The following is a 14578-nucleotide window of genomic DNA, read 5'->3' as shown; positions in this document are numbered from 1 at the left end:
TTATTAGCTTCTTTTTCGTTGTGACAATGGTAAATTGAATTTTCCCGCGCAATATATCGATAAATTCTTTTCGATTGTTGCGAATGTGTACGTACGATATTTTTTTGAAATATGCATTGGTCAATAGTATCTCAACAAGTGCGAAGAAAAAAATAAATAATTGACGAATGGTACGATTATAATCAATAATCACGCTTATCACCGAATTATATTACGTAAATGTTAGATTTGAAACTTTTCATCCGACCGTCTCTTTTGAGGTTAGAGTTGGAGTTATGTCAGATTAAGTTAGGTTAGGTTAGGTTAGATTAAATTAGATGGAGCGAGTTGGTAGCCAAGTCAAGAATTAGGCCCGGAAACTGCCGGCTCCGAAACTGCGTTTGACGTGAGACGTCATCGTCGTCGAAGACGTCATCGAGGCATACTTGACCTGATATTAGCCATTGGTGGATTTTACGATTCCTGACAGGATGAACATTGGGGAAATAGTGGATTTCACGGAGCTTGGTAAACGCATGCTTCTGCATCATATGTCATATGTCAAAGTGCGCTTACGCTTCTCCCTTCTTCCTCACCCTTATACCTTTTGTCATTGTCGACGTATGTGTCTAAATCCGATCGCCACGTAATATCGTCATCCATACTTTACATTCTTGGATTCTGTATCGTTTACAATTACTACATTCATGTTTCTGTTAACGCGCGCGGTTGAAAAGGATTGTATCTCAACATCTTGAATGTCCTTTTAATTTCTGCCAATTGTTTAAAAACCTAATTTAATAATGCATGGTTAATAATATAGTAAATAACTAAACCTCGTGTTATTTTTCGTTTAAATGACTATTATTGTGTGATATGTATATGTAATTTGTTTATACCAGAATTGCATCATGTATGCAAATTATGTGTGAATTATTGAAAGAGGGAAAGGGAGAGGAACATGTCACCATTACAACATTTAACATGTTAAGAATGATCTCTCTGGATTCGCGTTGATAACCCAGAAACATAATATCGTCATCCATACTTTACATTCTTGGATTCTGTATCGTTTTCAATTACTGCATTCATAATAATATAGTAAATAACTAAATCTCGCGGTATTTTTCGTTTATATGACTCTATTGTGTGGTATGTACATGTAATTTATTTATACCAGAATTGCGTCATGTATGCAAATTATGTGTGAATTATTGAAAGAGGGAAAAAGACCCAGCAAGCAAAATGATGCAAACTTTGCGCAAAGTTTGCAGCAAACCCGAGCATGCCTTTATAGCAAAATTGTGACAAGGTGTGTCCGCAAAAAGCTTAGCTTTTGCTGGCAAAGCTTGTCGCAATAGGAGAAAACCGCTTAGTAGCAATCGAATGTGATTGGTTCTTACTTTTAGAACCAACGAACCAACGTCGAGTGTTGACAAGACGATAACTAAGCGCTTTCTCTGCTGAACGCGGCCATTCAGTCCAATATCTGAATTCCCTATGTTGGGATTGTATCAGTAATTGAACTGATAGAAATAATTATATTTTTAATCTTCTACCAGTTGCTCTTTGCAAGCTTTATATACATCATGACTACAAATCAAATACGAGATGGATGCATATAGCGCGTCGCATAGCGATGAATAAACGAACTATCGGCAGAATACTATATTTTTGTAAAGTTTGTAATAAAGTAAAGTTGTAAATTTGCTGTCATGCCGTGCATGGCAAGATTTGCTCTGTTATTTGCGTAAATTTTGCGTCTCGTTGTGTCAGAGTATACTTTGCTCTGTTCTTTCCGTAAATGTGTTATCATATCGTGTACAATAAGGTTTGCTCTGTTCTTGTCGTAAATTTGCTATTATAGCGTGTATAACAAGATTTGCTACTAATTGGCGTAAAGTTTGTGTTACACCGTGAATTAGCATCATACGTGTTCTTCTATGCGTAAAATTTACGGGCAAGCCTTTTCCTATTATTTACAGCATCGTGAGACGAAAAATTTTGCCGTCAATTTGCTTCAAACTTTTTGACAAACCAAAACAAGACAAATGTTTGCTACAAAATTGTTGTCAAAATTAAAGCACACCTTGTCGCAAAGCTTTGGCAAAACGTGATTTTAAAATTCTTGGCTATCTGGGAGAGAGGAACATGTCACCATTACAATATTTAACATGTTAAGAATGATCTCTCTGGATTCGCGTTGATAACCCAGAAACATAATATCGTCATTCATATTTTACATTCTTGGATCCTGTATTGTTTTCAATTACTGCATTCATGTTTCTGTTAACGCGCGCGGTTGGAAAGGATCGTATCTCAGCATCTTGAATGTCCTTTTAATTTCTGCCAATTGTTTAAAAATCTAATTTAATAATGCATGCTTAATAATATAATAAATAATTAAATCTCGCGTTATTTTTCGTTTAAATGATTCTATTGTGTGGTATGTATATGTAATTTGTTTATACCAGAATTGCATCATGTATGCAAATTATGTGTGAATTATTGAAGGAGAGAAAGAGAGAGAGAAACATGTCCCCATTACAATATTTAATATGTTAAGAATTATCTCTCTGGATTCGCGTTGATAACAGAATCATTTAATTTAATAAAAAAAATATGTTTTGCAGACGCGGACACTCAAGAGCTGATAAGGGAGAGCGCGGCGGCGCGTGAGAAATCGTATTCGCCTTACAGCAAATTCAAGGTCGGTGCCGCGGTGCGATGCGCCGATGGAAGTATTTCCCGGGGTTGCAACGTGGAGAATGCGGCGTTCTCCGCGACCGTGTGCGCCGAGACCACGGCGATCGTGCGAGCCGTTGCGGAGGGAAAGAAGAAATTTACATCGTTGACCGTGGTCGCCGATCAAGAGAACATAACGTTCACCACTCCGTGCGGAATATGCAGACAGGTCATCTCCGAATTCGGCGGTAACATACCCATCTACTTGGCGAGAAGCGACATGAAACAAGTTTTACGGACTAGAATGAGCGAACTATTCCCGCTCTCGCCGTTCCGCACAAGTGATACGGAAACTTCGTAATCTATCTCGATTCGGAGATGACGCTCGATCACTGTAAAGGCTATAACAAAATGCGCTAAATTTTTTCCAGTTTTACTTCTTAATTCGAATATTTTTATCCACAACTTGATATATTGTAAATTTTGTTATATATGATTAATGTTGAATTTTATTTCGATGGAATTAATCGATGCGGAAGTATTATTTACAATGACATATTTGTCAATTGTTTAAAATGTGATATACAATGTGTAACAGTGAAACAAAAATATTATATAACATTATGTATACTGTAAAGTTTAAAAAGAAAAAGTAATTTGATAAGATTATTATTAATTAACCAAAGTTTGTAACGTACATACATGATACGCGCTAATATGTATTTGCTATACCTGCGATCGTTACTTTATTACATATAAATCATATAATAATTATTATATTATATATATATAATTCATAAATTTAAATAATCGCAGGCTAGTAAGAGCCAGACGCGAATGACTAGTGCGTCAGTTTCATTGAAAAATAATTTTTCTTTGAAACTAATTATGTGCACAGGGCATGAAACATTTACTTGGTCTTATATCAAGTGTAAATTAATCTCAATTTGAGATTTATAATAACCTCCCCCTGGAGAAACGAAAGCGAGAAAAATATCGGGGCGAAGTCATTGAATTGGGAATCGAACCCTGTGCACATAATTAGTTTCATAGAAAACTTATTTTTCTATGAAACTGACGCATTACTCGATGGAATTAATCGATGCGGAAGTATTATTTACAATGACATATTTGTCAATTGTTTAAAATGTGATATACAATGTGTAACAGTGAAACAAAAATATTATATAACATTATGTATACTGTAAAGTTTAAAAAGAAAAAGTAATTTGATAAGATTATTATTAATTAACCAAAGTTACATACATACATACATGATACGCGCTAATATGTATTTGCTATACCTGCGATCGTTACTTTATTACATATAAATCATATAATAATTATTATATATATATATATACAACCCATACGATTATTATCAAATTAAACCTAACCAATAACTTTGTAAAGTTTTAATTACAAAAGCGGATAATTGCTTACATATGAGACTTCATCTTGACTAGAGCTTCGTCTCACTTTTACCAAAATGGACACCTGTAACAATATGTAGTATTATCGGGGCGAAGTCATTGAATTGGGAATCGAACCCTGTGCACATAATTAGTTTCATAGAAAACTTATTTTTCTATGAAACTGACGCATTACCATCTGCGTCTGGCTCTTACTAGCCCATGATTATTTAAATTTGTGAATTTCACTCGAGAGTCTATAATAATTTCTTAAATTTGTTATATATATATAAAATTCTCTTTAGATAAAATCAAAGTCTGAGCAAATTGTTAATATATATAATACCAAACAAAATGCATATGTTGTAAATATAATAAAAATATCTGTAATACATATATGTAAAAATTACTAAACATGTATACATGTTTTTTCTATAATATATAGCAATAAATAATTACGCACCATCCAATGTAACATTGACAAAGGTTTTCATTATTTGTAGCCTGCTGAATTAGTAGATCGACTTGTCGTCGAACGCTGAGAGTTTCCTCGTGCGAAAAATCGCGTCCTGTTAATTTGTCTCTGACTCTGGTTATAATTGTCAGGGCTTTCTTATTTAATGCTTCTGGTTGATTATTATCAGCTGGAACATTGAAAGCAAAGCTTGCACACAAATGCTTGGGAAAGGCTGACATGTATGATAATTGTTTTTCAATTAATTTAATTTGTAATATCACTTGAATTTTTAAGTCAATTATAATTGAAAAGATTTTTATAAATGTACACGTCATTCTTTGTTGATGTTTTGAGAGATAAACTTTTATTAATATCTTTATATATTATTATATATGAATAAGCATAAAAATATATGAATAAGCATTCGTGTAGGTTTGAAAACAATGAATTTAATAACTTTATCATCTGACACAATGCTACATTAATGGGAGTTAAAAAATGCATTTACCTTTACCTCCGTTTTCAATGCTACACGGTACACCCTTCTTTGGTAACGTGGCAGTAAGAGAATCGAGCATATCGCCCTGTTCCTGGCTGCTGCTAGCGCTCATACTCTGGGCGTCCGATCGTTTACCCTTGGGTACTGCGTTGTCCATCAATCTCCAATTAAGAAGAGGATCGTACACAAATGCCTCCAGGACTGCCATTAGACTATCCTTGTTCCGATGCAGTACAGACATCACGGATTCGCAGGTCCTTCTGTATGTTCCCTCGATACCGGTCACTTCCATCGCGTTGATCAGCATTCGCGTCAGACGGAACGGTATTTTCTCCGGAAACTTCTCTCGCGTCATCGCCACCTCGAAGCAATCCCCAAAGTCGATGTGTAATATTTTACCGCTGAGACGATCCAACATTAGATTAGAAGGATGACGATCGCCGAGACCAAGTATGTATCCCACCATAGACATCACGGCTAAAGAGCGCGTATAATTTGTCCTGCGATCAAACCATATCTCACTCGATGGCGACTTTAGCCACAAAAGACGCGCCAGATCGTCTCCATGTGTATGTTCGAGCGCGTGTTCGAACACCTCGACTTTCTGCATGAGCATGAGATGATCATAGTCAGGTGCCATCTAGAAACATAAAAGTTATAGCACAAATATAAAATATATATTTGTATATATTTTACGCATGATAGATTTTTTAAAATGTATAATTGTAAAGTTTAAAAAACTTGTCAACTTACTCGTAACATTATCCTGTGTTCGATATTGAGTAATATCTTCTTCTTTTCCCTATAATCTCTAATAAGAGTGTGAAGTGTATCGCAATATGGTACCCAACCAATTAATCCACTGTTTGTAGATAATGGAATCACAGCGTATCTCTAAACATATAATCCGATTGATATAAAATTTTTGCAATTTGCAATACATTTATACTTATGTCAATTGCAAACTAAATTTACCTGAATAGTAAGATTTCTTCGGAAAGTATCCGGATCGTGCAACAAAAGGGTGTTGACTAGACCAAATAATTGCATCACCCTCTCATCTTGTCTTAGATCTTCGTGACCTTTTAATAGGAACATATAATCCTTACCGTTGCTACCTAGAAAATATACATTAAATTAGATTAATATTATCTAAATCGTTTTAATAATAATAAAAAAAATATATATATATTTTTTTTCCATTATAATTTAATTTTAAATCATAAAACCAACCTTTAATACATAATTTCCTTGGTCTCTGTTTACTGGTTATCACTTGCATAGAGCTATGAATACTAGCTATTCTCACTATAGGTTGGCCAGGACTGTAACTTCCTGGTACAGCTAACTCCAAGTCTCGACAGAGAAGCAATTTCGGGCTAACGTATTGCAATTCTAAACTGGTCAATTGCGGCAGTTGTCGGGATATCCTTCGAAACACGTGATAGTACAAATCCCAGGCTTGATTCAAATCTCGAACGTTTCGTGACGCTTTATATCTATGACACCATTCTTGCGCTTCCATCAAGTCTCTTCCATAAGCTTGATTGAAGGAAGTCTCTTTTAAAGTTTGTGGCCCCCTTTCCAGCATAGCGTGCAACGGCTCCAGCGTGTCGAACATGCCTCTAACATTTCTTTCGCCAAAATACAATCTACTGGCCTCCTCCAAACCTTCGTGCCATAATTCATGCCACAAAATCGCGACCCTGATAAGCTCGTCGCTCGCCATCATGGCTTGTTGTACCAACGTTGGGCTGTGTTCGCACATGCTTTTCAAAATTTTATTAGCCGCGGTCTTCCTCGCATGACTGGCGCTCTTCGAAGCTACCGTCAATGGATAAATCAGAGCCTGAGGATGCGTTTTTCCTATATCTATAAGAAGATGGTGTATGCAACGGCCAACCAAGGCCCTAGGTGTATCGATCCTGGCTATGAGTTGTGGTATCACTTGTAGCCAAGTGTTTATTTCTATCAATCTTATACCTTCGACGACGGCGTCATACACTTCCGGGCATTGACCGTAATCGAACCAAAGTGTCAGCAGACGAAGGGTGTCTTGCAGCGAATTGCCATCCGACAAGTTGATGGATCTGAAAAATCCTTCCACAGCTGGCACAGTAAACTGAGATATATATTGCGAAAGATTATTGCGCGTTCCGTTCCCGGGTACAACTGCTTCCGCAGGCGTGGAATCGTTGCCCTGTTGATGCTTGTAGAACAGTACGGTTTCATAATTGGTATAGGCGAAGGCGTGCCACGCTTTGTACCATGTAGGATCGTGTTCCGTCGCCGCAGCGTAGTAAGATAATACCGCGGGAATAGAACGCTCGTTTATGCCTTGCAAGGCTTCCAGCCACTCGCCGAGCTTGAGAAAGCACCTGGCGAGCACTCTCTTTTTACTGTCGTGCTGCTTCTCGTCGTCTTGATTCGTCGTTACTGCCGCCGTCGTCGGATTTGAATAAGTTTGCACAAATCGCTGCAATTGACCGTAAGCCTCCTCGCGTTTATTCGCGACCCACAGATGCTTGCAGTAAGCAAAAGTCACCTGGGGATGAGTGGTCGGTAATGGTTGATCCGGAGTCAAGGACGGATCCATACCCATCAACATCACCAATGTTTTGTGACACAGCATCAAGCTGCCGCTCTTTCGGCAGAGACTGGCGTACTTGAGCCACGTGTACATGTCATCCTGCGGCGAGACCACTAATGTATGCACCTGTATGATCTTCTGCCAGTCTTCCACTATTCTCTGTCCACCTTGAAGTCTTTCCCACCACATAGCCTTGATGGCCGTTCTGCGTTCGGGTACTAGCTTAAATTGTATCACTTCCTCCAATTCCGCCAACTTTTGTACCTCCACCATAGCATTGTACGCTCGTTGATAGCTCTCGCCAGCCATGGCGGTCAGCTCGGTATCTAACAGATCTCTCGCGCTGTCGATGAGTTGATGCGCGACGTTATATTGTTCGTCGTGAATCGCTAAAACCGCTCTGTAAAATGCCCCGTCTTGAGTATCCTTTGGTATCAGTGAGACATACTTCTGCATACTTTCCCATTGACCCAAACCCCACGCCGCGGCCGCCGCCATCCTCGACATTCTTTGTTTGATGTCGTCGCATTGATTCGACGACCATTGTTTCGTAGCGACCTCGTGCAGTTGGCCCCACTCGCCGAGAGCTTCCAGACAACGCATCTCACCCAAGATAGACTCCACATCCGCAGAATCGCTCTCTAGACGTTCCTGGTATAGTTGCAGCGCCTTGTCCCAGTTGTGAAGCTTCTCGTACCAGCGTATCTGTACTTTGAGATCCTGTTGATTGTGTTGGTTCATCACATATTCCAGCAAGCCTTCAGCTGCCTCCTTTTGTTGAAGCTTGTTATTGATGGAGATCAGGGACTCGAATATGTTACTGCTTCTGCTTTTATGAAACTCGTCTTCCTTATAATGTAATGCTTTAGCGTATGCGCGACAATGCATCGCCGTGTCTCCCAGAATCTTGTTATCCAACGGCAATGGGCCTTTATCGCAGTGCTCCATGAATTCAGCCAAGTTCAAGATGGTCTGCGTCACTTCGGTGGGCAAATCGGGAACCATTAATGCTTGATGCAGGGTCTGTATCAGTTCTGTCCGGTAATTCTCGTTTAATTCAGTCCAGCACGAGACAAAGGCTGCGTTGAATAGATCCCGCGGTAACACGGCGTATGTCTGCGCTAACGCCCAGCAAGATCTCAGAGCCGGAGATGGGGACTCTTTGAGCAGACCAATGGAAAAGCATCGCAGCCACTCAAGCCAATCGTCCTTGGATACTCGTCGTGTCGCTGTCCATGCTTTCTGCAAGTTAGAAGCCGACACATGCAATTTCTTGATTGTAGTCGTCTCCGAGGGCGTCAAGGAGAGGTCGCGATTCTTATTGCGAGAGTGTCGCAGTCTCATCAGTAAGAAATCTTCACCGTCCGTCGCAGTCGTGTCGGTGAGGATCTTGTCTACTAAAACATCATATCGGGAATTGACAATCTTATGCTTTGTCATAACCTTCTGTACCAACACGATAAAAATTTGATATTTCTTGCCCAATTGCATCACGACAGCGCAGAGCGTGTCCATAGCCGTATTCCTCAGCTCTGGACATTGATCTAACGTACGTACTAAAGTGTGAACGATTCGCGACGCAAAATCCGTGAAATCCAGCGTATCTGCCAAGAGATCGACTGTCTCGAGAGCGACCTTATTCACGGCTATCGGACAATCATTCGCGTAAAATAACTTCACGATCGGCGGTAGAACAAGATGCAGATAATTGTCCAGATTATTTCCAAATGTCTGTAATGCCAGAAGCAACTTCACCGTCACTGCACGATCTTTGCTGGTGTCGTGTGTCAGTACTCTCAATATCGGGGGCATCAGTTGCGGGAGGTAGATTTTGAACTCTGCACCAAGGGCCACTGCAATCTGTTCGACTAGGAGTATCAATGTAGTCTGCAACGGGCTATTCACGGTCCAGAATTCTTTGATCAAGGTGAATATATCGTCCAAGTAATTTCGTATATGTTGCTTCACGATCGCAATGAGAACGGCCAACTGTTGAAACAGAAATTCTCGAAAATTTATATCCGCCATATGCACGACGTTCAGGAAGCTCGGCATCACTTGCGAAATGTACGGCACGCATTTTATCCCAAGACTCTTGAATATGAAGGTCACCGCTTGTACTACCATAGTATGATGTTGGGACAAGGTCGGTTCGCGAATAATTCGCATGAGCGTCGTGATAGCGATCGCCGGATAAAACTCCTCCAACGTGGACGGCGACATATTCACCAGCATTTCGCTGGTGGTCAAGTCCTGAGTATTCTCCACGTCGCTCTTGGTATCCGCCATCGAACTGAGCGTATCTAACTGGCAGTCAATCTGTCCGAGATTCATCTTGTGTTTGTACGGATCCAACGCACCCAATAATCCGAGTACTCGGATAGTCTCTCTCCTGATAATTGGTTGTTGTTCGGTCTTGAGGAAATTGATAAGAACGTCCAGCAAGGTCGGATATTGCATGTACGGTTTTACTACATGACCGGTACTACCAACCAACTGACCAAAGACCCACAATGCCACGCCTCTTTTCTCGGGCGAGCTAGCATCTACCAACATTTCTAGCAATATCGACGAAAGCTCGGGCATCCATTGTTGCATTTCGGCACCGTTGACTTCCGCTAGATCACCGATCGCACGCAGAACGGCCAATATTACTCCAGGGTTCGGATCGGATTCCTTTAATTTTGGAACAAGAACTTTCAGGATCGGTTCCATATATGGTCGAACGAGTCTCGGCGCGGTGACGACTAGGTGATCCAACATTCGGGCAGCTTGCTCTTTGTTACGGCCCATTCCCGAGTGTTCTAATTCCGTGAGAAACTGCACTAGAGTCTTTCTCAATGATGGCATGACGTAAGCGGGATTCAACGTGCTAAGTCGTCCGACGGTACGAACCGCCAGTTCTCTTATCTCAAACATCTCATCGTTCATAGCGATGAATAGCGCGGATAAGTTCTCCGCTTGCGCCAATTGAACATCGAAGGAATCGTCCAACGATGCCAATACCCACAGTCGAACGTCGGGATCCGTGTCTGTTATTCCTACTACTAGCAATTTACCAAGAACAGTCGAGACGGTAGTGATTACCGTAGGACCAGACTGATTCAGCGTCAATCTCAATAATCTGGAACACGTTTTCACAGCCTCTAATCGAACCTCCGCTTGTTCCGATGTTAAAAAATGATCCGCGCATCTCTTTACAAATTGTAACAGCGGATTATTATCGAAGTTGAATGTGCCTAGAGTCTTTAGCGCGAGTACCGTCGACGAGACGTCATCCGCCGCGGAATTGGGACTGGTCACCGTCCACGGAGCTCCAGGATGTCTCAACGGTTTCTGCATCAAAACCTGAGATAACATTCGCAAGAGACCTTGAGATATATCTACCTGCAGAGACGGGATGCTGTGCGCCAGTTCTCTGAGCGCCGTGGTCAAAATCGGGCTCAAGCCAGTTTGAAACATGGGCTCCAATAGATCCCTAACGTCGGAAGCTATGACCTGTTTAACTGCATGACCGAGCAGAGTGATGCAAACAAATACCGCGGGTTCTAGGGAAGTACGTTTTTTGCTCGGCGTTTCCTTAGACGGGAGCAGACTTTTGATCACTTCCATTATCTTCGGTAGATACGGATTTATTGCGTCCTCCACTGCTACGGCTATAAAACCAATTGACGTGAAAGCAGCATAGCGATCCTTCTCGCGACTGCGCAAGATCAGCAGAAGATACGCCAAGGACTCTTTCAGATGATCTCTTATAAATTTCTCCTTGTTAAATGCGGCAAGTCTCGGCAACAACATCATAAGAGCATGTTGAATGTGTGGATTTCTAGATAGCTTCTGATTCATAATGTCGTTGTACATATCATCCAATCTCTCTTGCATTAAACATCTGCAAACAGTTGATTCATGTGCTGGATATAATATGTGTTGGGATGTAGAAGTATTCTGAGTGCACCTAGCCCACTTAGACACTATCGTTGTCTTCAAGCGTGGCATCAAAGAAAGGATATCATTTTCATTTTGCGTAGAACCGTTTAGTCTCTCCATTAAAGCCTCATAGTTTCTTTCCCATTGAACGTTGCTACATCTCAGCAACTCGTTTAGTACCAATAACGAGCCATGTATCCTATCGTCTCTGTTAATGCCTCTCTCCTTCGTATGAATCTCTTCAAATCCATCTACTACTTCGTCGTAGCATTGTTTGTACCATTGAGACTTGTGCATTTGTTTCGCAGTTTCCCTCTGAGCAGTGACTACCAGCGCTGCTCTCAAAGCTTCCACAGCGCCCTCTCGTATAGCGGGCTTAGGATCATGTATAGCGTTAAATATCAATTCAAAAAACGGTGTAACTTGTTGAAAAAAGTATGTTGGCACAGAGACAGCGAGTTCTCTCAGCACAAGCACGGCAGCATGTCTTCTACCATCGTGCCTGTCTGCGCCAAGCCATTCAAAGGCACGTTTCACTTCAAACTCGACATACTCGGCTGTATAAGTGCCTGAAACTAACGCTAACTTTCCGACAGTTTTCGCGGCTAATTGCATAACGCCCACATCATTGGAAGGTATCAAGTTTCTAAGATAATTGGCAAATCGTACCGTTCGTGTATTAAAATTACCTACGTCTGCTCCTATAAGGCAAACTATGGCTAATATACCACCCTTCTTCTCATTTATATCGGAGGCAGATACCATTTCAAATATGTGATGATTAAATTCATCCATAAAAGCTGTAATCTCCTCCTGCGATGCTTCTCGTAGTTCTCTCTTGACGTATAGGCACAAGTCGCGCGCAGCTTTGTTACGTGCCTCCTCATTTCTTGACTTTAGTCGTTGGACAAATTGTTGCATTACTATATTCGACATTTTAATATTGGATGTATAAATCAAGGTGTAAAACATAACACTTTTGATTTCATTAGAAATTCTCTCTCTCTCTCTCATTTATCAAGTACCTTAAAAAGCAAAATTCGATTATTCGATACCCTGTTTGCGGCAAACTAACGAAAGAATTATATATAATTTGGATTACTTACTTGACATTATATAAATTTCTTGTGGCATAGCATTGTAACTAGCAATGCTTTATTTTCTCCGGATAAGAGAAGTTTTATAATGTACTTTTATCCGCACATACACATAACTAATTAAACTCTATATAAACATGTGCGTGTGATCACTCTTTGATCTCTCTCTAATTATTCCGTTCACAGCTCGTGTCTCTTACTTTTCATATCGAGTTTCTTAATTTTCATTCGTATAACAAATAAGACAACACGCGTCTTCGCATTAAATTAAACATAATTTTTCTTTCATTAGATTTTCATATCACTTCGTCACAATTAAACGCAATACAATCATATGATCACAGCAAACCACAATATGCCTGTGTTCTGAAATCCACTGCCAATATTGGAAATCTGTAGCCGTTGGCCGCGTTTAGCGGAGAAAGCGCTTAGTTATCGTCTTGTCAACACTCGACGTTGATTCGTTGGTTTTAAAAGTAAGAACCAATCACATTCGATTGCTACTAAGCGGTTTTCTCTGCTGAACGCAACCGTTATTTTTGTTCAAAATCACTAGCAGAATCTCAATAGGGAGCGTTCCATTTGACCACAACTTAGACAGAATCAAGGGAGAGTGGAGCGGATACTGTTCTCTACTCTGATTGGTTCCGCCATTTTTAGGTTAACTCATAGAGTTTTCGAATGAACGGGTTAACCCAATCCGGTTCAATTAATTACTATATTTTACTGTGAATTCAAGCCTTTTATTGGCAGAAACGATGCAAGGACGTCATTAATCGCTCTGAGAGCGATTAAACCACTGATCTATATATCTGGATTGCCGTTCGCCTTTGTTCTTAGGACTCAAAAGCGTCCTTAAATGGACGCTGCCATCTTACCCGGCAATTTGCCTCCGAGCGTAGGAAATTCAAATGAGTTTGACTAAAACCACGGTCTATGTAAGACTGTAAACTGAAACTTATGTTTACGTAACATTTTTGCTGTTATTAATTTAAAAAATCAGGATTAAACGATGAAACAGATCATAAAATAGACCAAAATATTACAAGATTTTATGTTTAATAAGACAATAATTCTTTATTCATTCAATAAAAATTCCTATCATATGTTTCAATTGCGATAATACAATCAACTTGTCATGATTCGAGAAATTTTGGATTATTTTTTAATATTTACAATTTCTTAATCATTTTTTGTGGGTCTTATAAATAAAATATTTGCAAATATAGAGAATGTTACCATAGTTGGACCTTCCTTTTCGTGTGCAGCTGTTACAAAGTTAAGAAGAAAGTTAAAAGTTAAAAAACTGTTAAAAAGTTTATTAAGCGGTATCCATGACCTGCACTTATTGGTATCAAGCCTTGTGTCCACGATGCTAGAATCTAGAACTCAATCCGAATTCTCGGACCGAGAAATGTGTAGCCAATCAATTTGCAGCTTTTACGGAAAAACGGCAATTTTATTGGCTACACGTTTCTCGGACCGAGATCTCGGACCGAGTTCTAGCATCGTGGACACAAGGCTTGATACCAATAAGTGCAGGTCATGGATACCGCTTAATAAACTTTTTAACAGTTTTTTAACTTTTAACTTTCTTTTTAACTTTGTAACAGCTGCACACGAAAAGGAAGGTCCAACTATGGTAACATTCTCTATATTTGCAAATATTTTATTATTTATAAGACCCACAAAAAATGATTAAGAAATTGTAAATATTAAAAAATAATCCAAAATTTCTCGAATCATGACAAGTTGATTGTATTATCGCAATTGAAACGTATGATAGGAACCTTTATTGAATGAATAAAGAATTATTGTCTTATTAAACATAAAATCTTGTAATATTTTGGTCTATTTTATGATCTGTTTCATCGTTTAATCCTGATTTTTTAAATTAATAACAGCAAAAATGTTACGTAAACGTAAGTTTCA

The 14578-nt window shown here is 39.6% G+C and overlaps 2 protein-coding genes across 3 annotated transcripts; one reads left to right on the top strand and one right to left on the bottom strand.

Moving 5' to 3' along the window:
- The first annotated feature begins 171 nt into the window (after positions 1-171).
- On the top strand, positions 172-3455 carry LOC115242565 (cytidine deaminase-like). Its single transcript, XM_029818958.1, has 2 exons — positions 172-507; positions 2613-3455. Exons 1-2 carry the CDS (start codon positions 471-473, stop codon positions 3023-3025), a joined length of 450 nt encoding a protein of 149 aa, XP_029674818.1. The 5' UTR covers positions 172-470; the 3' UTR covers positions 3026-3455.
- Positions 3456-3750: 295 nt separating this feature from the next.
- Positions 3751-13017, bottom strand: LOC115242561 (serine/threonine-protein kinase mTOR). 2 transcript variants are annotated; one of them, XM_029818951.1, is made up of 7 exons: positions 12656-13017; positions 6266-12574; positions 6008-6150; positions 5786-5926; positions 5042-5672; positions 4540-4720; positions 3751-4161 (listed from the first exon to the last, which is right to left on the bottom strand). In XM_029818951.1, exons 2-7 carry the CDS (start codon positions 12561-12563, stop codon positions 4146-4148), a joined length of 7410 nt encoding a protein of 2469 aa, XP_029674811.1. In that variant the 5' UTR covers positions 12564-12574; positions 12656-13017; the 3' UTR covers positions 3751-4145. The 2 variants fall into 2 exon arrangements, with proteins under 2 accessions (XP_029674811.1, XP_029674812.1); XM_029818952.1 differs by having other exon boundaries at positions 5048-5672.
- Between the last annotated feature and the right edge of the window lie 1561 nt (positions 13018-14578).

The sequence above is a fragment of the Formica exsecta genome, unplaced genomic scaffold (assembly GCF_003651465.1).
Source record: "Formica exsecta isolate Colony F162 unplaced genomic scaffold, ASM365146v1 scaffold613, whole genome shotgun sequence".
NCBI lineage: Eukaryota > Metazoa > Arthropoda > Insecta > Hymenoptera > Formicidae > Formica > Formica exsecta.
This window is presented reverse-complemented; position numbering and strand designations above follow the sequence as displayed.

Bases quoted from the DNA above. Each gene is read 5' to 3' on its own strand.
- LOC115242565 (XM_029818958.1), top strand. From the start codon at position 471: ATGAACATTGGGGAAATAGTGGATTTCACGGAGCTTG. The intron at 508-2,612 runs GTAAACGCATGC...TATGTTTTGCAG, and splicing joins AGTGGATTTCACGGAGCTTG to ACGCGGACACTCAAGAGCTG.
- LOC115242561 (XM_029818951.1), bottom strand. From the start codon at position 12,563: ATGAGAGAGAGAGAGAGAATTTCTAATGAAATCAAAAGTGTTATGTTT. The intron at 6,151-6,265 runs GTTGGTTTTATG...TATATTTTCTAG, and splicing joins AAGGAAATTATGTATTAAAG to GTAGCAACGGTAAGGATTAT. The intron at 5,673-5,785 runs GTAAGTTGACAA...TTATGTTTCTAG, and splicing joins AACACAGGATAATGTTACGA to ATGGCACCTGACTATGATCA.